Source organism: Pararge aegeria, chromosome 22, assembly GCF_905163445.1.
Source record: "Pararge aegeria chromosome 22, ilParAegt1.1, whole genome shotgun sequence".
In the NCBI taxonomy this organism is placed as follows: Eukaryota; Metazoa; Arthropoda; class Insecta; order Lepidoptera; family Nymphalidae; genus Pararge; species Pararge aegeria.
The window spans coordinates 10,436,946-10,461,167 of NC_053201.1; the positions used below are offsets into that span (position 1 = coordinate 10,436,946).

General features: G+C 35.9%; 3 protein-coding genes across 3 annotated transcripts; 1 reads left to right on the forward strand and 2 right to left on the reverse strand.

The window, feature by feature from the left end:
* The first annotated feature begins 5,856 nt into the window (after positions 1-5,856).
* Positions 5,857-17,130, forward strand: LOC120633782 (collagen alpha-1(X) chain-like). The gene is made up of 3 exons (XM_039904129.1): positions 5,857-5,869; positions 8,516-8,574; positions 15,139-17,130. Exons 2-3 carry the CDS (start codon positions 8,550-8,552, stop codon positions 17,007-17,009), a joined length of 1,896 nt encoding a protein of 631 aa, XP_039760063.1. The 5' UTR covers positions 5,857-5,869; positions 8,516-8,549; the 3' UTR covers positions 17,010-17,130.
* A 358-nt stretch (positions 17,131-17,488) lies between these two features.
* LOC120633981 (leucine-rich repeat-containing protein 71-like) lies at positions 17,489-19,944 on the reverse strand. Its single transcript, XM_039904418.1, has 2 exons — positions 19,737-19,944; positions 17,489-18,747 (listed from the first exon to the last, which is right to left on the reverse strand). Exons 1-2 carry the CDS (start codon positions 19,930-19,932, stop codon positions 17,489-17,491), a joined length of 1,455 nt encoding a protein of 484 aa, XP_039760352.1. The 5' UTR covers positions 19,933-19,944.
* A 2,612-nt stretch (positions 19,945-22,556) lies between these two features.
* Positions 22,557-24,119, reverse strand: LOC120633982 (leucine-rich repeat-containing protein 71-like). The gene is made up of 2 exons (XM_039904419.1): positions 24,070-24,119; positions 22,557-23,433 (listed from the first exon to the last, which is right to left on the reverse strand). The coding sequence occupies exons 1-2, from the start codon at positions 24,117-24,119 to the stop codon at positions 22,557-22,559; spliced, it is 927 nt and encodes a 308-aa protein (XP_039760353.1).
* Positions 24,120-24,222: the final 103 nt, after the last annotated feature.

The following is a 24,222-nucleotide window of genomic DNA, read 5'->3' on the forward strand; positions in this document are numbered from 1 at the left end:
ATTCATGTTGTCATCGAAGCCTCAATCATTTACTTTAGATGTATGATGACTCTATTTACTTAGCACGACAAAACTTTAACTACAACGGTAACAGCAAAACAAATAGCACCTTAGCACAAATGGATACGGTTCATTTTACAAATAAATATGGTTTAAAGATAATCTAGTTCAGTACACGATGAGTTCATAATGCTGTACTTACGTGCATGACCTAAGTCCTAACTCCTAATCAATAATCGTCTACTATTGAACTTCGACACATGCTATTTTTTATAGGAATTGCTATTGTGTATGTGTGTATATTCAGATTCACCATTCAGTTCGAGTGTAGGTTAGTGGTACAAGTGGAACAGTCTGGGGAGGTTTTGGGAGTTCTCTCCGCTTAATCACCAAAACCAATAAACAGTTTTATTCGTATTCACTTAAGTACTAAAATATTTTCGTCTCTTTTTCGGATTTCAGATCTGAGATACGATAATTTTTTTTTAATTAATCATTAAGTAGGTAGGTTCCTACAAGAGATTTACACACACCAAGTTTTTCTGCCACTTGTGTCCAGCGGCTCCCGGCGACTGTCTTGATGTCGTCAGTCCACCTCCATCCGCTCTTGACGTTATCCCTCAACAAAACAGAAGGCTCCAGTAGAGCAGTAACCAGAGCAGATATAGCATCATTAATAAGTCTGTGTATCATATTATTAATAGCACAATGGAGATCCAAACTCCGAGACAAAATGAGTATTTCAATTATTTTTTTTTAGTTTCGCAGAAACCTACGCATTCTTTGCGATCTTGCATTAATATAAAAATGACTTTTTTAAATTGAGTAATGAAGCATACCGCTGGGCGGCACACCTTAGTCGGTAGGTAGGTAATTAGCCATAGCCAAAGCCTCTCACCAGACCAGAGAAAATTTTGATTTTATAAATTCCCAAATTACCCCGCTAGGGATCGATCCTGGATCTGCCCACTTATAAGACCATTTCACGAACCACTGTGCCAAGTTAAAATGATGATGATGATCTCAAATTTTCGTGACGTACCTACTCGCTAATCTATACCTTTTGTGTAATATTTGATTATATACCTTCAAAAGGCAGACATGTATCGTGACATTTTGGTATGGTGATTGATTTATTTCGAAATACGATGACGAATCCCAAACGAATGCAGCCATGAAGTCAACGACTATTCCTAGGCATCCTAACATCATTATCGTATCGAAATTCATCAAATTTGTATTGATCTTATTTGGATGAATGGTCTAATTCCTGGGAATTTCCATCATTGCCGAATCGCAAAATTATTTATCAATTTTAATTTTATTATTTATTTTAAATCAATGTCATTTTAATGCATGGGAATATCTAAAGATAAGTAGGTAAGTTCTAATCAGGTTATTATTCCATCCAAAATTTACCTACGTAAGTAATTTCGATAATGTAGTATGGATTAGCCGATTATAGAAACGCAAATCAGTCGATTGCTTTGGTTAATCAAATTCGCTTGGGCTATATTTTTATTTATTAAATTGGTTTCAGAAATGTATGAACCCTAAAGCTGACTCTGTTGTGATAAATACATGTAATTTCACACCTTATTTATCAAACTTAAACGTAATGACTTAAACGTATATCTTATTTTTTAATTCTTTTAAAAATACTTCACTACATTTTTAACGTGTACTTACATTGGGATGGGTTTTACCTGAATTAAACAAATATTATTATTATTATACGAGTATCTATCTATATATGCTAAGTTCTAGTTGTTACTTGTTTTTTTTTGTTTTTTGAAAGCGCTAATATTTCTTGAGTCAGAATTAAAAATAGTCCAGTCTAATTCTTTAGGAAAACTATGTAACAGTTTAAAATTACACCACTAACCGGTGTATTTTTAATTTATTTAAAATCCAATACTCCGCCGTTATATTCGGTTAAAAACTAAGAAAATTTTGAAATCCGCCATATTGGGTTAAACTTTTAAAATTAATTGAAACAGTAATCTAGTTAGCAAACATTTATCTCTCTCGATCTTTTTAAATTACAAAGAAGGAAAGTCTTTTATGCGATTAGGTATAACTGGTCTACTGTTTAGTTTGTCGTCTGCAAAATCTTAATTACCAAATCTCGTTTAGTGATTAAATTCTTAATATTAAGTTTGCACAAGAGCAATTGTTTAGAGTCATTTTGAGATATTTGCAGACAAAAGACGGTCGGGAAAGACCGGCGGGTGATTACGGATCTCACGACAGGCTTGCGCCAGGCGTAGGTAAATGCGATCTTCGCTGTCACACGTCACTTTTGTGCTGTTCGTTTTGTTGTTTTGTACTTTTTGCTACTGCTGTCGCTTCTGCAAAGTTTTACGTCATCACTTTACGCGACATTATGTAATGAACAACGTACACTGGGTACCTACGGCTGAACACAGCATTTTATCTTCATCTAACGTAAATTTTTCAACGTAATTAATGGTAATAACTACATAAATAATAAAAAGTTTTAATAAAACCTATATCAAGCTATTACTAGTATTTATTAAATTGTATGTAGTATATTGTTGCTTATATCCATATAAATTAACTAATAGTATACTGAAGGTTCATTCTTTGCTTTTGCATATTTACATTTTTTTTTCTTTTAATGTAGATACCTTGTCTCCCTCCCTCTCCATTTCTCTTACTACTGATCCCTCAATTATAGAGAAATGTATTTTCTGGTCCACATCTTTTCTTGCTTATGACTATGTTACTTATTTTGGTACAAAATAAATAAAATTAAAAAACAAGAAAGATCTTGTGTGAGACGAAATCGCAGTCTGATGATTCCAAGCAACCAAGGCATTGATTTCCACGTCTAATGTCTGCACTATCCCTAACTTCACTGATGACGTATCTAGTGCACAGTAACGGAAATGATGGCTGTTTCTGAAACATGATTGGATTTTATATAATCAATCGATAACGCGCTCATCGATTTTTGAACAAATCGTGAGTTAACTATTAATAACGAATGACCATCCGCCGTTATCTGCGATCTAGAATTTTTCCGACATTTCACCCGGATCTGCCTTTTTAAGCATCAATAAATTAACAGAAAAGAGAAGTGGTTAGGACTTCGGCTTTACTTTCAAGGGGGGCCGAGTCCGATCCCCGGCACGCACCAACAATAACGTTAAAGAAAGAAAAAAAGAAAAGAGTTATTTGCCTTAAAGCAATTAAATATAAACCTTTAACAAAAATAAAATATTATGAAGAAAGACATGGTGACGAAACCTGCATGCCTTAGAGTTCTCCATAATGTTCTCAAAGCCGTGGTTAGATGTAGTGAACACGTGTTTGAAAATTAATAACTACTAACTAGATACTTACACAAGTGGTGCCAGCAGCTTTACTTTGGTAAGTTATGAGCGTTTTACGCAGTTAATACTCGCTCCAAAAGGGAAGGAAAACATCGTGAGGAAACCTGCATGCCTGAGAGTTCTTCACAGACGTGTGAAGTCCGCCAATCCCGCACAGGGCAGCGTGGTAACTACGTCCCTGACCCCTTCTCATAGTGGTAGGAGACCCGTGCCCTGTAGTAGGTTGATATAATAATGATGACGAGTAATAATTAAATTAAGGTGCAATACAAAATAATAACAGAGCAATTAGCAAAATTACCAAGACCCAAGAGCTGGCGCTTATTTAGCCCAACGGCTAAGTCTAGCAATTCAAAGGGGCAATAGCGCCAGCATTTTGGGTACCATGCCCATAAGTGAACAGTTAGACGGCTTATATTTATTGCAAATATTAATTTAATTTTGTAATTAAAATTTCCCTAGAAAATATATACTTCGTTGGTTCATTAATAAATGTTAAAATGGGTAATTTCTGGCAAAATTTAGGTAGCTATAATATTAATAATGGCTTCTTAAACTACAAAAACTCTTTGATTCTCTAATATTAGAACTTTTCAGAAACGGAAAATATGATGACGTATGTTATTTTTAATCACTCAGGGTGATCATGATACCCTCTCGAATTTTCGGCAAAAAAACGCCTCAATACTTTGAACATATATATAACACAATTTTGCAATTATTAATAATTGCAAAATTGTTGAGCTAATCCTCTCTTACTTTACAGTAAGTGATGTTTATTATCTTTGATACCATAACCGTACAAGCTAAAGACTGTCATTGAGAACGAAATAGTAATCCTCGCTTGATAATCTGTCATCGAGGCGAAGAATAATATACATACAGAGTGTTCTATTTATGTAGAACGGTATAGAAAAACTAAAACCTTAGGGTCCGTATTTATAAACATTCTATAACGCTGGAATAGTTAAGAAAGTTTTTTCACACTTCAATTGACAGTAGAAACAAAGTACAAAACTATTTTGACGTTAAATATGCCAAGTTTATCGATAAGGCGTGAATATAGGAATAAAGAATATATTAGGAAGGTGAAAGCCGGCGTAAGGCTTGAACGAATAAAAATAAACCCCTTGTAGGTTCAGTTTCTTGTCTTGTAGACCGGACGGCTCGTCGAACTGTGATTACTACTCCTTAAAGGTTAAAACTACTTTATCATCATCATCATTTGCCTATCATCGTCTCACAGCTGGGCCCACCACTCTGATGCAATACGGGTTGGTGGACGTTAGCAATTCTCGTCAAATGCTAGTGATTATAACCCACTGACGGCTTAGCGTACTCTTTGAGACACGGGGCCGGAATAACCTAATTCCGGGCTGGTAGGTATTAATATTTGGCCTGACCTGGAAATCAAACTTAGGATCTTACGATCCATAGTAGAACATGCTAACCACTAGATAAACGCGGTAAACTACTTTAAGCTGAATGCTAAAGTTAACGGAGTCTTATTGCTATAAAGCAAGAATTCAATAAAACATAAAACAGCCTTTCGTTGCGTGTTTTCTTTTAAAATCTCACTTACTTGCTGGAAGCAGATAGGATAAAATTAATATATAAGCTGGCATACAATCTTGAATTTAGCTAAGAAAATAGCGAAATTTAATTCCCTTATAAAATAATTGCCAAAAATTGGTGATTGTAATTTTGGAATTTCCATTAAGAGGTGTTATTTTAAATAGCCTGCTATTTCGGTAGATGGCATTTATGATGCTGTAATGTTTTGCCATTGGACAAGTAAAAACTACGCCTTTAATATGCATTTATTAAAAATGAAACGATACACGCTTTAACAACGCATCGAAATTATTAAAATTGACAGTTAAAATAGTAAAAAGACTTCTTCCTACCACGTGAAAGATAAGGTCGATTTAAAAGACTTCAAATATTCTATAATATATATAGTTATTGAGTGCATACAGCAGCCACTTTGTTAATTTCATGAAATGGTTATGCTTTTTGGCTAATAATGTTTTCCATTATTAATGGCATGAGTCTAAGATTTGCAATTTTTCTTTGAATATCAAAATAACACCTCTTATTGGAATTTATTTTTAAGCCATGGTTTTTATTTATTTGATTATGTAAACAAAAAACTTTTATAGCCCGTATTTGAGGTCGGTTGGAGAGAGTTCATTATAGAAATTATTAAATAAAAAAAATAAACAAAAACACCCGATATTCTAGGTGCAAGTCAAGTATGTACCAAGTACGAAGAGATTGCAATGATGAACGCAAAGGAAAATCTCGACAAACGTGTTAATAATTACGTTCAGAACCACGTATAAAGCGTTAGGTTGACCTAGTTATTTGCAAAATCGCTTACATTTGTTATTTCGAGTGCCATCCATCCCTTCGAGAGGTGGTGGTTGGTATGGAAATAGCATAAATAGCTTCGGCGAAGCGTTTCAGATACAGTTTGCGCCAACTCGCTAGCGATCCGTACGTAAACGGTGAGTCCGAAATGTGTTACAAATTTCAAAAATCGAAACCGTTCCACAGTTTAGTGAATTAGATAGGAGCACAGATCATAAAAGTGTTTTTGAACGTGAAATAGTGTTTAGAAGGAATTGGATTTCAACAAAAAACCTGAAGATATAATTATTTTTCTTATTTTGAACTGTGTGTTAATTTCAAAGCTTAGAGAATCCGCCCGCCCAAATATGCATCCCGTATACACTTTTTTTTGGAAAAGCGTTGATGATATTTTGTGTTAAAATTTCCGATTTTTTATTTTATTAATTGAATTATTTAGTAGGTACATACTTTTACTGTCTCTACATTATAATCAATTATCATATTTTAATAATTTATCTAAATAATAAGTATTTTTAAATACAATATTGAATTTAAAAAAAGTAATAAAAAAAAACCAAAATCTAAATTATTGTCAAGAGATATTTTACGGAATAGGCAGGCTCCTAAGCTAGCCAGAGTAACTTCCAGCCTTCCCGCGTTGTCGGTAAAAAAAAAAGGATCTAACATTCTGAACCCAGAGTTTAAAACCAAGTGACCTAAATACAAGTAAAGCAAAATAATACGGAAACTAAAGAAATCTTCAATTAAGTTAGTCAATACTTACAAATAACTGGAGGGAAAAATACATCATCGATCGTTATAAAGAGTTTAACCTACATGGGTCGTGTCTAAACGAAGAGTCAATGGACAAATTGCCCGAGCATCAATCCTACTCAGAAGATTCCGCGACCAGCCTAATCTGTTATTGTTATCAAGAGAATAATAATTATTCCCAGATCAAAGATAAAAAAGGAACGGAAAACATAGCGCCAAATATAGTATTAGTTCCGGTTTTTCACATATTTTGCACCCTAAAATTAAATTGTCATTGTGTTAATTTAAATCAATAGTTCCACTATATAATTTTATGTTATTTATATTGGTCGATCAGTGTATATATTAAATACATCCTGCACTACTTTTCCTTAAAAGCTTTACTACTTATTATAAAAAATTTCGCACTCCTACGTCAGCAAGTGGATAAAAAGTTCTCTTAACTTAGATATTTATGAAAGAAAAATTAGGTATATGTTTATCTGACAGTAAATGCATGTACAGCAGTGTAAACGTATGCGAATAATTAATAATTAATAATGGGCAATGAAGCCGTTTTTCACGCGTTTTCCCTTACGATTAAACAAATGAATCGGACGGCAAAAACCTTTCATTATGCTTTGTGCTGGGTATGAAATTACTCGGTAATACAATACTCAAACGCAACGTGATATTACTGACTTTTAATTTATAAGGTCGTTTTTGATAAATCAGATCATTTGATATTTTTGTTGTGCTAAGGCTGCACTTTTCGTTGCCCGGTGCTGTAAAAAGCTTAACTCTGAATTCTGCAAAACATCCTAGCCTACTAACCTATATACTGTCAAATTTTACAACCGACTGTAAATTTATGAATTTATCAATTTTATATTTGCCCTTGACTGCAATCGCACCTGGTTTTAAATTTGTAAGTGATAATGCAGTCAAAGATGGTAGGGGACTAACATATTATATATATATACCACTGGTGCCCTGAACCAACCACTTCGCTTAATTGATAGGCGATACGTCTTTGTAGGTAGAGAGGTAACTCATGGCTCAAGCCTCACAGCAGACCAGACCAAAGAAAATGTTAAATTTTGATAAGAGTCTGGAGTCTTGGTAAAGTTTGTCCAATTTCGAATTTGTAACTCAGGTTCGTCAAATAGACAGGACATAAAAAAATTGCGGCCTATGGTCACGCGGGCGACAATAATCGTAACTCATATTATAAATGCGAAATGTGTTTGTTTTGCCTACCTTTATGCCCCAAATAAGCAGCTACGACTTGATTTTTGACATAGAGATAGTTAAAAAGTCGGGTAACATTGGCTAATTTTGTTTTTAGTCCTGGAAAAACATCAAATACCCAAGGCTGGTTTACAAGAACATTCGGTATTTTTTGCACCAAAAATCGTCCTTTATTCAGGCCTAAAAACAAACACATCGACTTTGTTTTTTGGCTTAGAGATAGTAGAAAGAATGGAGATAAACATAGGCTACTTTTAGTCCTGGAAATAATTCATTTTTTATTGCAATTAGATACTCGTACGTACTATATCATCGCGGTTAACACCGTGTAGCGTAGTTAGTATATAAAGCGCATATTCAATTTTCTTCAGTTATTCGTACCAGATTTGGAAAATTCAGCAAACTTACCTACATGTATTTAAATATGGCATACTTAAAGTCGCGTTAAACCCTTCTCATTGTGGTAGGAGACCCGTGCCATTTAGTGGCCCGGTAATGGGTTGATATGATGAAGATGATGCCTTCACTGGCGCATGCAGCAGAATGCTGAACTGGCACCTTTTTCTACACTGTGCCACACATAACATACGTGGTTTCGTTGACACTGTAATGTGTGGCGTATAGCTAAAAAAGTTTTTTTCTTTCTTTCTAATTATAAGAATCTAGAAATAGAGAATATCTATAGGCAAATAATTTTTTCATTGTTATGTTATTTAATCATGCGTAACTATTAAGTAAATTAACTATTAGTTCTTTTGTGATTTAGACAAGATTTTAATTTTTTTTTTGTTTTTCAGGTTTAGTTTAAGGCACTTGAAAAGCACCAACACCATGCTACGTTTGTCAACGTTTTGTAGTGAGTATAACTTCTATGATAACTTTTTAAAAGACTTTCAGACCAAGTGAAGTTCATTAACTTCAATAAATTATTTTATATGCATATCCATCAATTGAACCGCCAGCTCTTTGCTCTCTGGAAATATTCGACGCTCGATTTGCGTAATTGTTTTTTATTAGGTAGGAGATAGATGACTCTTAAATTTAATGGGAATTTGTATTTTAATGGGACAGTTTCTTATTAAAATTGCGTTGATTTAGGCTAGGTCGTATCTAACTACTACATTCATTGATAAAATTGTAAATAGGTAAAAAAAAAGTAATATAAAAAAAATAAGAAACTACTAAAATCGAAAAGGCGTAAATCAAATAAGTAATTAATAACTAACTAATTAGTAATTAAGTAATTAATTACTAATGCACAATGTTTTAAGGGCTTGTAAAGTTAAGCTTGTAAGTACTACGGCCTGTAGTTTGAATGTTCAGATGTGAGATTACATAAAGACGTATGGTCTCTTTTACTAATCAAACTAAAAGTGAAAGATTAAAAAACTACATTATTAAATTGTCACGACTAGTTTCACCACAATACTTTTTGATATATGACAGTATAAAACGATTTCTGCGAGGAGTCCCGTGCCCTGTACTTGGCCGGTAATGAGTTGATTATGATGAAATGGGAAAACATCCATTCTGCGCAGACAAAGTTATGGGTTTACGTCAATAATAAAATACTTAGAAGATAGTTAGCAGCCTTTTGAAGATTGCTATTAAAAGCTTCTAAATGGGTAATCACAGCATCTCAAAGTATTCATTGTCAACGGTTGCTTCACATACAGATGTAACCGGTAACCCTGAACTGAATTTGAATTTGGCTAATTTATTTAGATTTATATCTCCTAACATTATGGAGAAAATAATGTTTGTTAGAGCTTTTGTTTGTGGCAATCTCTCGATCTTAGTTAAATAACTATTCTTTTCGTAATTTAATTAGCAATACTACCTTATATAATAATGTGGTTCATAAAAGTGGTGTGAATTATAGAGATGGGTACATATTTAATGTGGTGACGGCAGATCAGAATACAGTTGTCACCACCTCTCTTCTTCCCGCGAGTGTCGTACGAGGTGATTAAGAGAATATAGAGTAGAGTTAGCAGCAGCGTCTTCTATGCTACTACTACCGTCTACTGCAATCACTAACTCTAATTATATAAGTAGTATTAGAATTTATACCATGTAGTTTAGTTTGCAATATTTTTACGTAGGTAGGAATTTTTATTTTCGCACCAACCCGTTCCTTATAAGAACTACTTTCGCCAAAGATTGTCTCGGAGATATTGCTTTAGCGATAAGACCGCCTTTGCACACCTAAACTAGTTTTTTATTATTTTTCATTTGTAAATGTGTTTCTCTTTTTATTGTGATTTTGTGTGTGCGATAAAGAATTCAATAATAATAATAATAACCCGTCTGCCCAGCCTGGCGATTATAAGCGAACCCGCCCGCTGGGAGAGTCGTTTAATCCAGCATTAAATATAAATCTTATCTCATTCTAATCATCTCATCTGGTGGTAATTGATGTTGCAGTCTTGTATATTAATAATCAAGGGCTTCCTGAGCGCCCTGGCTTGGCTGGTAAAAAGTACAGAGGTGCACCGCGAGACGCACGTACTTTAAAATAATGTAGAAAAAAATGTATGATGTCTTTGTGCAGCGGTGTCACGGCTTGTCCCACACTTTGAGAAATTGTGTCGAGATTACTAAGTTCAGCCAACCCGATGGTGTGGTTTTAGTTTCCTTGATTCTTTGTTAAAAATTATTATTTATTATTTAATTTTTTGTCCCCATCTGCCTAAGTCACATGTACCCATCTATTTTACCAAGCTAGTTTAGGGCGCCGTAGCAAATTTCTTAACTTGTAAGTGCGCCACTGGCTTAATAAGGTTGGGTACCCCTGGAATAACATGTTAGGGCTATGACAGTTACATTAGACCCATACTCCTGATCGGTTTTAACGCGCAGTTATACCGGAACACTTAATTGCTTGGCGAGTATGTCTTTGTCGTTAGTAACAAACCAAGATCGAAGTCTCCTACAAGAATATGCAGAGAATATTGCCCCCGTCGGGGCTCAAAACCTATCACTTATAAGTCCATAGTCCTCAACATTACTCCAAGGAATTCAAGAAATACTACAAGGGCCTTATTATCAATCGTGTCATGACGTCGGAAAAGCAAAGCGGTAATTTTTTTTCACTGAAATTTAAAAGTTGCTGTCAACTGTTGAGATGTAACGCAACACAGCCTTACCTGACTGAATTGAACTATTTCATCGTTATGCCACGTTTATTGTGATGGCCCAAAGAAAACAACTTCATTATTAAGGAAACACTTAAAACAAGCGATGCTAAGAATGTTTAGGTACATCATTAGTCTCAAGTGTCGACTCTTTGTTCTTACTTGTAATGTGCACTGAGCAGGCCACTTATGTGCTTTGAGAAACGGCGGTATTCACGCTTTTTGAAAACGAACACATACTGGGCCTGAATGGGTATTAGCCAATTGCCTTTATTTGTGCAAATACCAGTGGCATAGTATTCTTGTATTGTACTTATGCTGACAGATTATTTTCGTTAATAGTCCACACTACCAATTTATCTGACCTATTCGGCCTATACCATATGCCCATTATGCCACTTCTATGTATCTATATACTTGACATTCCCATGTAAATAGTAGCAAGGATTATACCTGGCTAAACTTGGCATCGATTTAAAGATTTTATACAAAATATTTATTACTTGCTTTTACAACAAAGTCGGTTTTGTTTTGTCAAAAAAAAAACACTTTATTGTTGCTACATTTGAAATTATCTAAGTTATAATAGCCAAATGTCAACCGTTCATAACCTTTTACAAACATATTTCTTTTGCCGAACCTGGGGCACTATATATCGCTAAGTGTACTTCCAGTAGCCATCCAGCATATATTGCTTCCAGTAGCCATCCGCGGTCTTTATTATCAGTTTCATTTGACCAAATGGTGCTTTTCGAAAGCAATTGCTCAAGTTATTTAGAAAATACTTAACTCTCTCGGGAAGTATACCTCTTGAACAAAAAATAATTTTCAAAATCAATTCATAAGTGACAAAGTTCTGTGGTAACAAGAACGCAACAACAATATAATTTCCTCCTTTTATGCAAGTCGGCTATATTTCTAATCAAATAAACAATTTGAATTTCAAAATGGGGGAAGTTTTGTGGCATTCTCTGTTCTCAGATTTACCTATGGACAACCATTGAAGGTGTTTTGGAAATATACCCAATGTAACATTTTTTCCATTTTGTGTTTTATCTCTAGAAATTCTCTGTATTTCATAATTGTATTAAATAATGATTCCGAGAATCCAATATAAATGAATTCTAGCTAGATCGATTTATCGCCCCCAAAACCCCCTGTATACTAAATTTCATGAAAATCGTTGGAGCCGATTCCGAGATTCCAATTATATATATACAAGAATTGCTCGTTTAAAGATATAAGATAATATGTATCTATGTTATTTCAACCTTATTTAAAAATACCTACTCAGCATATTAAAAACAGACTAATTTATTCACCCTTGTACTTAAAATTCAAATGAGCTATAGCTTATAACAATATAATAATACATTACGGGAATATTAACATAATAAATACTCAAATTATTACATTTTACATAATCGATATCAGATAAGTTGATGGTGTACAATTTGATTTTGTTAAGATGACCCTCGCTCGAGTAGTTAATCTTCATCAAGTAATAAACCTCATTATCTTCTCAAGGGCCTAATTATTTAGTATAGCAGCATGTTTCAGTCTCGCTGTAGACGGTTAGCTGGTTTTGATTACGAACTTTTTTACTTTGTCACAGTTACTTTAACATTCAGAGTATCAATATTTAATATTTAATATTATAGGCAGAAAGCATTATGAAAGTTAAGTTTTATTTATTAATTTATGTCTTGGGTTTACGTAACCACTACTATCAGGTGTTAGGGATGCACCCATGTTATTTGAAAAAAGTCCCAAATGAAATTAAACAAATTTTATCCTTATCTCCTAGGAATAGAGTGCAAATAATTCCAAGCATATCAATGAAGAATTGCGAGTTGGTCATTCATTTCCTTTGCTTCCTAGTGTATTGTTTTATATCGTGAGTTCACATCACGAATGTAGTCTACGTGAAGAACGATTAACGAACCACAACTAACTTAAAGAAATAAGGCACTTCCCTATTTAAATCACAATGTTGCCATTTCAGCAGAGTTTTCTACTAAACCAAATAGAAAAAAACATTAAAAAAAAAAACATTTTTAAGAAACAAAACATTAAAAAAACATAATTCAAAGCGAGACATAAAAAATATTTTCCCAGTGGATGCAGCTTAATTGGCTTTGATCAGCGCTATGTCTAGGAAAAATCCATTGGATAGAAGCAGGCGTTAATTTGCGGAAATCCATGATAGGTATGTTATGAAAACTAAGGCTAATTTGCCTAAGTATCCTCCGGAGATGTTGACTTTATAATAATTCATTGCGAGTGGGGCACATTTCCGAAGATCTGTTTGGTGTGGAGTATGAGGATTGAAGAAATTACAAATTAAACCATACAGATTCTTCTGCTTTTCGCGGACTATAGCAAACTAAGCTTAATACTCATAATACTCGCGTCCACCAATCTACACTGGGCCAGCATGGTAGACGACCTTCTCAATCCCTTCTCATTATGGGAGAAGACCCGTGCCCTGTAGCTGGTAATGGGTTCATATGATGATGATTCGGAAAACACATGAAACCATCCGTCCCGGTTATATAATCAGTCAATATAAGGTCTTATCCTGCAGTTAGCTTGTGTTTAGATTTTTTGCCGGGAATGTTTATGATGAAGTTAAATAGTAAAGTTAAGGAATTACAATGTTCGTAGTTCCGTCTCGTTTGACGCAGTAAACAGTGGAATAGGGGATCCACTGTTTACCCACAAATGTTATAAAACGAATCTAGGCCACCACTCCATAATACCTAGGCTACGTAGTTTGTATAGGGAATTTACCGCTAAAAATTTGGTGTATCGACTAAATTTAGTTGACGGCCGATTGGCGCAGTTTGCAGCGACCCTGCTTTCTGAGTCCAAGGCCGTGGGTTCGATTCCCACAACTGGAAAATGTTTGTGTGATGAGCATGAATGTTTTTCAGTGTCTGGGTGTTTATATATATATTTTAAAGTATTTATGTATATTATTCATAAAAATATTCATCAGTCATCTTAGTACCCATAACACAAGCTACGCTTACTTTGGGGCTAGGTGGCGATATGTATATTGTCGTAGTATATTTATTTATTAAAAAAAAAAAAAAAAATCCACTTGACAGTAGAAATAAGCATGGCGGTAGTACCTACTTCCCCGGGCGAGGTCTGTCACAAAAATCTACTACTACTTGAAAAACTGCGGCTTGTCCAATTCATTTGCCCAGCTGAGAAAAAAATATATACTGGGTGGTTTCCGAAAGACGACGCGATTACAATAATTTCACCATTATGCGTAGTTATGCAAGCGCCAAAGCGAACCGGTCCCACGCGATGTCATCTGCGAGGCTATTGTACTTGGGGGAGGAAATGAGATGAAAAACGCTAATAAATTCCGAGCCGTTTTGCAATGGTCCTAAGTATTTATGAACAACTTTGCGTATGCCCATTACATTGGACCATATGCCAATACGTTTTCGGTCCATATGTAATTTTTTTCCCAGCTTTATAACAATTTTGCTTGGCACTAAACTGTCTCGTTGTCAATAGTCCAACCGTAATCCAACACTCTACTTGCTAACGTCTGAAATTCCACCACTACCCACTGAGATGCTATCCTTTTCCTACTCTTTTTTGGATAAGGATCATCATTATCATCATCATCTGCAAAAATCCATTAGGGCTAGTAAGCTGCAGTGGCAGTGGGTTATTCATGTTTGTCAGAGGTCTGATGGGCGTTGGAGCTAAAAGGTCCTCGAGTGGAGATCATGATTCCGCAAGTGCAGTGTAGAGCGCCCCCCTAAAGTGGCAGGCATCCATTGGATGATAAGATAGCACTACTAAATTCAATCTGCCATCTGAAGATTTTTAATTAGATAAATAATACAAAATCTTCAGATTACCATTAGAGAACCATCGTGCATGAATTCCTGTATCCCTTCGACTATGGATCACGAGGTCCTCCATGTAAAATCTTTTGCTGGATTTACTGGATTCTTATGGCAAGATATTCTCAGTACCAGCCCGAAGTTAGGAACGACTAGTTGTCCAGTGACATACCGTTTTAAAGAGCTATTTTAAGCTCTCTTGATCCTTTTTCTAACGAAAGTCACATGTGTCCTAAAGGCATAAAAAGCACGCACTCTCGTGTAGGTAAACATGCCAGAGGCACTAAATTATCAAGCTAACTATGATGTAGATATGATATGATGTACTGGCAGTATTAATAAACCTTTTTTTTTTTGATACTAAAGGTACATGAATCGTGTAACTCAAATTGTTTTGCTCTTTTTCAGTGTTGCTGGCAGTCGCAGTCGCACAAAGTGGTTACGAGTATGACAAACCGGGTAAACCGTTTAGCCCTACCACGCCCTCATCTAGGCCCGGGTATCAACCAGGTCCTACTGGTGGTTATCCTACATCACCCACATCTCAAGCGTACCCTGGTCCTGGATCGAGTTCTACGCCTAGCTATCCATCTGGACCGTCAAAATACCCATCGGGCAATAATCGTCCTGAAACTAGCTATCCTGGCCAAAAGTATCCAGGTCAAGCACCAAGCGGACCAGTACGACCAGGTTTTCCTGGTCAAGGTGGAAACTATCCCGGACAAGGAGGCGCTTTTCCAGGACAAGAAGAAAATTACCCGGGTCAAAGTGGAAATTACCCAGGAAACAGTGGAAGCTATCCAGGACAAAGTGGAAATTACCCAGAACAAAGTGGCATTTACCCAGGTCAAGCTCCAAGTCGTCCCGGCTTTGGTCCCGCAGCACCCGGATTTAAACCTGGCTCACCCGGATTTGGCTCAGGAAATGCTGGTTTTGATGATGGTAATTATGAAGGAGGTGATTATTCGGCAATTCCTGGAGAGCCAGACATAGATTACCCTGTGCTTTCCGTCGTTCCAGAAACATCTTTCAGATGTGATGCCCAACCTTACCCTGGTTACTATGCCGATGTCGAAACTCGGTGCCAAGCTTTCCATGTATGCGCTAATAACAAAACGTACGACTTCTTATGTCCTAATGGTACCATCTTCTCTCAAGAATTCTTCGTGTGTGTTTGGTGGAACCAATTTGACTGCAATTCAGCACCTAGCTTTTTCGAACTGAACGCAAATCTTTATGACTATTCTATAATTGGTTCGCAAATCCCCGGTTCAGGATTACCTGGTACTGGACCCCAAGGCCCATCTTATCCCGGTTCCCCACAAGGACCTTCTGCTTATCCTGGTCCCCAACGTCCAGGTGGCTACCCTGGTGCAGGCCCTCAAGGTCCAACTGGCTATCCTGGTGCTGGAACACAAGGCCCAGAATTATACCCTGGTGCAGGCCCTCAAGGGCCAGCTGGCTATCCTGGACTTGAAATTCAACGTCCAAGTGGTTACCCTGGAGTTGGTCCTCAAGGTCCTTCTGGCTATCCTGGTGCTGCTCCTCAAAGTCCCACTGGCTACCCTGGTGCTGGTCCACAAAGCCCCGCTGGCTACCCAGGTGCAAGACCTCAAGGCCCAACTGGTTATCCTGGTGTGGGTCCTCAAGGTTCAGCTGGCTACCCTGGTGCTGGAACTCAGCGTCCAGGTGGTTACCCAGGAGTTGGTCCTCAAGGTCCTTCTGGCTATCCTGGTTCTGGCACTCAACGTCCAGGAGGCTACCCTGGTATCAGACCTCAAGGTCCTTCTGGCTACCCTGGTGCTGGCCAACAAGGTCCTGCTGGATACCCTAGTGCTGGTTCTCAAGGTCCGTCTGGATACTCTGGTGCTGGTCCTCAAGGTACTACCCGGTTCCCTGGTACAGGTCCTCAAGGTACCACCGGGTTCCCTGGTACAGGTCCTCAAGGATCTGGCTATCCTGGTGCTGAAAAACCAACCTATCCTGGTAGCTCTAGACAGCAAACCCCATCTGATTCTTTCCCTGGTAGCCCTGGACCCCAAAGCTCGACAGAGGCCTATCCTGGTATTTCAGGACAACGAGGTCCTGGTTCCAGTTCTTCCGGAAACTACCCAGGTTCGCAAGTTACCACAAGTTATCCTAGTTCTCAGTATGGCACAGGCTATCCATCAGGAAAACCTTCTGGCCCCAGTTTTCCACCAAGCACGAAACGCCCTCAAGGATCTGGCGACAGCAGCTACCCCACACCACCCAACAGAGAATACCTCCCACCTAATTGATTAAACATAATTATTCCAATCATAAGACACTAATGGACTTAAGTTATAAGCTGCAAGAAACTACTTTTTTTATGTACCTGTGTGCTTCGAAAGCAAACGAAAAAATCGTTGACAAATGAAATTGTTGGTGCTTAATATTATTTGTTTATTGGTTATAGATTCTTATTTATAGCATTCGATTTAATTTTAGGCTTAAGTAGTAAATTGTTCGGAAAAAGAAAATTGTATCAAAAAATTTGAACCAATGACGTAAGATAAAACGAAAAATGTGACAAAAATACGACGAAAGTTACCAAATAAGTGTTCATAAAAATAAGTACATATGAAACTAATATGTGTAAGGTGATAGTTTAAGCAACTTACTTATTTAGTTTATAAAATAAAGCATTTGGTTTTTTTGTAAATAAAAATTTTTGCTAAATAAATACCATTTTCAGCAATTTTTAACAATTTTATTAATCTCTTCCAAGTATTTTGTTTTACCAAATTCTCGAAATCTTACCTCTATTTATTGACATTAATTCTTCAATTTGAGCTAATTCTGGACATGAAATAGGCAAGTTGTTGCCATCGAGCACAACTTTTACCAGACCTTTATTTTTATAATTATTTTGATGTTTTATAACACTCAGCAGTTTTTTAATGCACATATACGATAAATTATTGTAAGCCAAATTTAAATATGCCAGGGTCATATTTCCGACACTGTAAACATATCCCTCTATACGCTTAATTGTTTTTGGATGAAAAGGATCTTCAAAAGGACCTAAAACTTCTGCAGTCAGCATTTCTGCTTTTGTTTTTATATGCTCATCATCAGTGGAGCTGGTCAGCTCCTTATCTCTTCTAGCACTACCTTTACTTCTAAGAGTAGTTAAAGATGTTTTCTTTCTTTTTTGCTGTCCAGATTTTCGACTGAACTGGCTAAGTTCGTCAAATGGCCTATTATGGATGTGAGCTAAGTATTTTTCATGCAACTCATTTCTACGCTTTAAGTATTCGAATCGCCTGCGCCGCATGCCCATCATTTCGTCATAGGTCAAAGGGAATTCTATTAACACGTCTAAAATTTGACCGGCACCGCAGTCAGTGATGTGGTTATCGGAAAGATCTAAATACCGCAAATGTCTATTAGTTCTCAGAGCGTTACTTATATGTTTCGCTCCTTCATCCGTTATGCGGTTTGTAGATAGATTTAGAAGTAACAAATTCTGAGCGCAACACATGTTTTGCAACTTTACAGCAATCAATTTGCATGTATCGTCCTGTATATTGCATTTGGACAAACTGAGATACCTAAGCTTCGTGGTTTCCAGTAGCATTGTGTAGTCGGCTCCTAATACTGGTGAACCGTCAAGACACACCTCAGTTATAGTAGAGGCACAAAGTACTTTGCTCAACTCATATATCGAGTACATATTAATACCGCATTTGCATATAGTTATTCGTGTTAAATTTCTGTAATAGGGTAACAATAAACTAATTATTCTCAGCAACGCTCGTGGTACATCCATCACTTTTGTTATGAGAATTTCCATTAAAGTGTTATAATTGTCATACACCATGGTCACGTTAATAGCGTTGACGCGTTCAGAAGAAACGGAATCTGTTGAAGCCAATAAACCAGTTCGAGTAGAACTTTTAACATCAAGTTCTGGAGGTACTCTAATTTGAGGCATTACACTTATTCTTCTGGGTTTAAGATTTGGGTTTGCTTGTCTTAAAATCTTAATGTAATCTACGAATACAATCAAAATAAATAAATTCTAGTGGTCTTACAGGTTGATCTCGCTGTTACCCGCGTTCTTTGTCGGCGTTTATTGTTAGCTACACGCCGCGTAAAGCAGGAGAATCTGTGGTGTTTTTATAATTTCTTAAATTTCAATTATTAATTGCACAATATACAATTATATATAAGATTAGGATGCTTCGGTGTCGGAACGAAATGTGCTTAGAGAGTACATTGCCGATTCTCCTGATTATAGCGGAGTATAGCAAAGTAAGCTTAATATATCGTGGAATTCGGTAAAGTATCGCCTGCTTCTATCCAATATGGCAAACTGTTGGAACTATTCCCACTTACAACACTATAAAAAATGTACACAGTTAAAGCAATAAATTGATTCTATTCTACTTTATTCTATTCTAATTAAAATCTTGTTATAGTTTTTAAAAATAACTTTTTCAATTCAGTGTAGCTTTGAAATAACTGTCTTTTAAGTGTAGTCCTTAAATTAAGAATAATATAAGTATGGATGTCTATTAATACCTGAAAAAAATTATTATTTTGTAAGTTAGTATAATATTTAATCTGGTGGTAAAAGGTGATAGCCTAGTAGTTATGAATTCAGCCTCCCTTTTCCGGGTCAAGTTCCGGGGGACCGAGTTTCATCCCCGGCACACCTCTTTGTTATAAGTTATGTACGTTTGAATAATTAAAACGGTGAAGAAAAACATCATGAGTGCATCAAAGTTGAACAAAGTCAAGCAAGGATTTTACAATGCAAAACACACTTCTAACTCTCTTCTTGAGCTGTGTTTTACGCCTTTGGTCGCTATGTAGCTATAAGGCGACCAATTTCTATACTTTTCTTTAAATTTTTAGTTACAATTTTGTATTCAACAAAAGTGCATTCAATCATTCATTCATTCTTTGACCTAAGGTGGTAGGGTTGTAATAATTGTAACTAAGCTATTAGCAAGCAAGTAGCTAGTAGAAAAACAAACCTTGTTTAGTTTCCTTCGTCACAGTGACTGTGAAAGGACATTGAAACCTCGCACACGCCATAATTAACATATTATCAAAGCTATGTACATCACCATCTCCCTTTGTTTCTTCCCGAAATGCTTTCTCTAACCCCGACCTGTTAGATCTGATTGATCTAATGGACCGCGTCGTTTTCGTAGCTTTCACGTTTGCCATATTTTCATTAAATAAAACTTTTAAAAAACTTTCTAAATAATTAGGTAGCGAAATATAATAATAAATAAAAAATCTTTAAAACACATCGCAAGTATTTTATAAAAAATTGCCAAGGTAAAAAAATGGCAGATATCAAAATATGTCACAATATAATATATAAAATTAATTAAAAGTTAAACCTATTTACAATGGGGATGTACTCCAATGAGTATACCTACATTAGCAAAAATCATCTCCACTTCAAAGTATAAAAAAAAGACGCGACTGTTGATCTTCGTTCATCCGGTAACTCGTATGAACGCATCGATATAAATTTATTGAAATCGGTGTACGGCCGAAACTACGTAACGGAATTTATTACCTAACTACTATAATAAAAGCGATATTGTGTTTGTTTATTTAGTTTTTTTCTGTTCTTCCTTCACGCCATAACTAAGCTTCAATAGCATCCCTTACGTTAGATCCCAGGAAAACCAACGGTACCCACGGTATTTGAAAAAAAAACAGCTTTATTGACTGTAGAAAAAAATTATAACCCCTCACCTAATAATAAAATTACGTAGGAAGGCTACGTGGCAGTTTTATTCACTCTTTACACTTCACTCTCATTTTCTATTTTATACCCGTGCGCAGGATTCGAAGCCCAGAAGTTAACATCAGCTCTATCTTTAGTATATCCTAGTGCTAGGTTAGGTTTGAAAGATTATTTATCCTCATTTTTTTTAATTCCCATTTCTCTGCTGTATTTCCTGCAATTACATGAACGTAATTGCAACAATCAAGATCTTTAAATAAACGACGGCTGGTGCATCGACCGTAGGAGTCCCCTTTTGTGCGTACGGCTCTACTAGACGAGGTACGAGATTATAAGAACAGAGCAGCAGGAATAGAGAAGGAAAATAACAAAAGTTACCATAGCTGATTTGGCGGTGAACTTATCTGACCCGTAGAGGAACTTCTCCGTCAAGACCTGAAGTGATATCATGCAGATGCTCAGGGACCTTAGGCGGTCGACTAGAATCGATTTCGAGGTCGAAAGTTCTGACGCAGTGGTTGGCCCTTATTGCCCTTGTTGTCTCGACCTCCATGACGCAGCGATGAGGGCTGCGGTCTTATAAGTGAGCGGATCGGCTTCCGAACTTGGCAGTGGAAGGTAATTTGGGAATTTAATTCATTCAGTTTGAAGTAGACACGATCATACATAGTATAGATAGGGGTTACATTTGAACGAAAACTCACCTTTCATGATCATATGAGAATGATTTCGAAAGAGTATTTTAGACGACTTGGGTTTGTGTTAAGAAATGCTGAAGAAATTCGTGACAACAGTCTAGTTAAGTTGTTATTTAATGCGCTGGTTCGAAGTAAACTGGAAGCAGGTGCGTGTGAATGGAAACCGTATTAAAGTATTTACACTTAAATGTGTGTAAAGGTTCAGAAGGCCTATCTTAGGTACCATTTTGTTGTGCTGTTCTTTTTTTATCTTTTTTTAATTAGTGTGGCTTCTAGCCTAATAATAAATAGACAAATAGCATGGGAGAAGCTCAAAATGAAAAAGTATTAATTTATTACAAATTTCATTAACATCTTTAATTCTTTATATAATAACTTAATCATAATATGTTCACACTTAAAAACACTGAAGTTTCATAAATTAGACTAGAATTAGGTACGTACTTATTTTAAGATCTCAATGTACCATTAAGTGTTGTTATTCTAACCGAAATAACCATAAACTAAACTTAATTTTAATCTTAACTAAATTAAAAAACTAAATAGGTATACCTAATCACAAACCTACTTAAGAAACCTTTTATTTTTTTATATCTTTTCGGTGCAATGGTGATCGTAAATCAGCAACTCTAATAGGTTCTTGACAAAAGCGATCGAATAATTTCCGCATTCAGAAATAGCAACCGTAACCCTCAAACCTACACCTCGGTACAACATAACTAGACTTATTGTCTCATAAAACAATCGATATTACAATTATAAATCGTAAAATAATCACTCTTCACTGTCCAACACTGAAAAATCCTCAGATATTGACTCCACTCCGTTATTCCTTTTCATTTAAAGACAGTTATAAAACTCCACCCTTTTTTAATCAAACCTATAAAACTTCAGTATGTAAATCTTTATACCCTAAGTCTTACTATAAACGTAAACTAAAATAGTTAAACACCGATTTTTCTCTCTCTCTCCTATTTTTTTCCTACGGAGAACATGAACGAAATTTGTAATAATTCTAGTACAATCTAAAAAAAATGCATTTGATAGGCTAATTCTTGAGGATGGCTATAGGCTATTAAAAATCACGCTAGGTACGCTCCTTGACTGCCCTGCAAACGAAATAATAAAACAGGCGAGCGAAAAGATGCAGTGGGTAAATTGTGTAAAATAGCGGGAAATTGTGTTTATGTGAAACAAAGCAGAAGTTATACGCGGATGAAGTCGTGAGGAACCGATTTTTTAAATATTTTTTTTCAATTAATTTGTGCATGCAATAGTATGTAGGCTTACAGTATACAATCTTCAGTTTAATTAAAGTGTAAGACAATCTAATATACACATCATGTATATGAGCAAACTTATTTTAATAGGAGACTTTGTTTTTTTGGAAATTACGATATCGATTTCACCTCTTTCAATTCCGATGATATACTTTCAGATATTGCTGTATCTAAATAAGATTCAATTTGTGCCATTTCTTTGCAAACCTTAGGTATATTATTTCCATCTAAAACAACTTTTAAAAGCCCTTTACATTTATCTGGCTTATTTACTGTCCTTTGATATTTCAATACCTCGTTGAGTTTTTTAACTGAAAAGTAACTCAAATTATTGTATGCAAGATTCAAGTAGCAAACCTTGAAATTGCCAATCGAATACATGCGACCTCGTCTTATATTTATGTTCTGATTATCAAAAATATCTGTAAAGTCATTAATGAATTCCTTAGCCATTTTCTCCGTCTGTTCCATTAAGGTAAGTTTATCAAAATCTGACGTGCCGGCATCTCTACGGTTCTTAGTTTTCTTAGGGCTTTTGTGTGGTCGATTTTCTTTATCCGATTCCTGCTTTAAACGGTTTACTATTTCTTTTTCACACTGTTCATGAATCTTTATTTTTCTGAAGCAGTACTTCAAGTACCTAAGTTTCAAATCACGTACATCATCTTTAGACAAGGCAAATGAGCATATACTATTAAAAATATAAAAAGCACCTTTATCTGTAAGTCGGTTATCAGCTAAACACAATTGCAATAACATACGATTTCTTCTCAACATTTTGCCTAATGCTTCAGCACCTAAATCGCTAATTATATTTGAAGTTAAATCTAGTGATACAAGGCTTTTAGAAGCAGGGGCGCCATATTCTAATTTGTTTGCTAATTCTTTGCATACCTTATCATCAATTTCACATCGACGTAATGAAAGAGTTTGCAAGCAACTTACATTTTCTAATATAACCGAGTAATTCCCTTCTACAACGTGATTACTGTCGAGGCAAATATCAGTTATATTTGAATACGGTAAAAGCTTACCAATCTCATATAGCACGGATTTTACGAGACCTCCTCCTCTAATCGTAAGTCTACAAAAAGCACGTGCTTATTGCCCGAATTATTCCTTTAGGAATTTCACCAGAACAATTTATAAAAGCAACCTCTACCAAAAGACCTTCGGGATTGTAATAAGTATGCATCAATATAGCGTATTTGTTATCAGTGTTAACATAATTAGACGCGTGTTTGGCTTGTTTTCCATAGCTCTGCATTTCTCTTTTCGAACTATTTTCTTTTAATATTTTGTCTCTTTCTTTGCTCATTCTTTTGGTTTGTGGTCGATATTCCTCTAAAAAAAGAAAAGTTGCTTCAAAGTGATCTACAAATCGCTTGGGTATGTTAATCAATTCATTACCGACTCTCTCAGAAAGAGAAGGATCTTAAGCCGTGGTGAACCACGCTGGTCGAGTACAGATTGTTAGACATCACACGCCTTTGAGCTCGAGATGATACGATGTCGAGATCTCTCACAGGTTTCCTCACAATGGTTAAGGCAGTTAGTTGGCATGTCGATTTATTTGTTCAAATACAATAGCGAGTTATTTGACTTGTTGACAACCCCCAATTACCTTGCGTATCGGAGCCCTTGGTGCACCGCAGATATATCGACTCTTTGCATTAATACTACCTCTCCTCACGCCCCAGAAACAAATTCCACCCCACCATTTGGAATACTCGTACTCTTTTGCTACTAGTAATACTAAAAAAATTTCTATCATGCA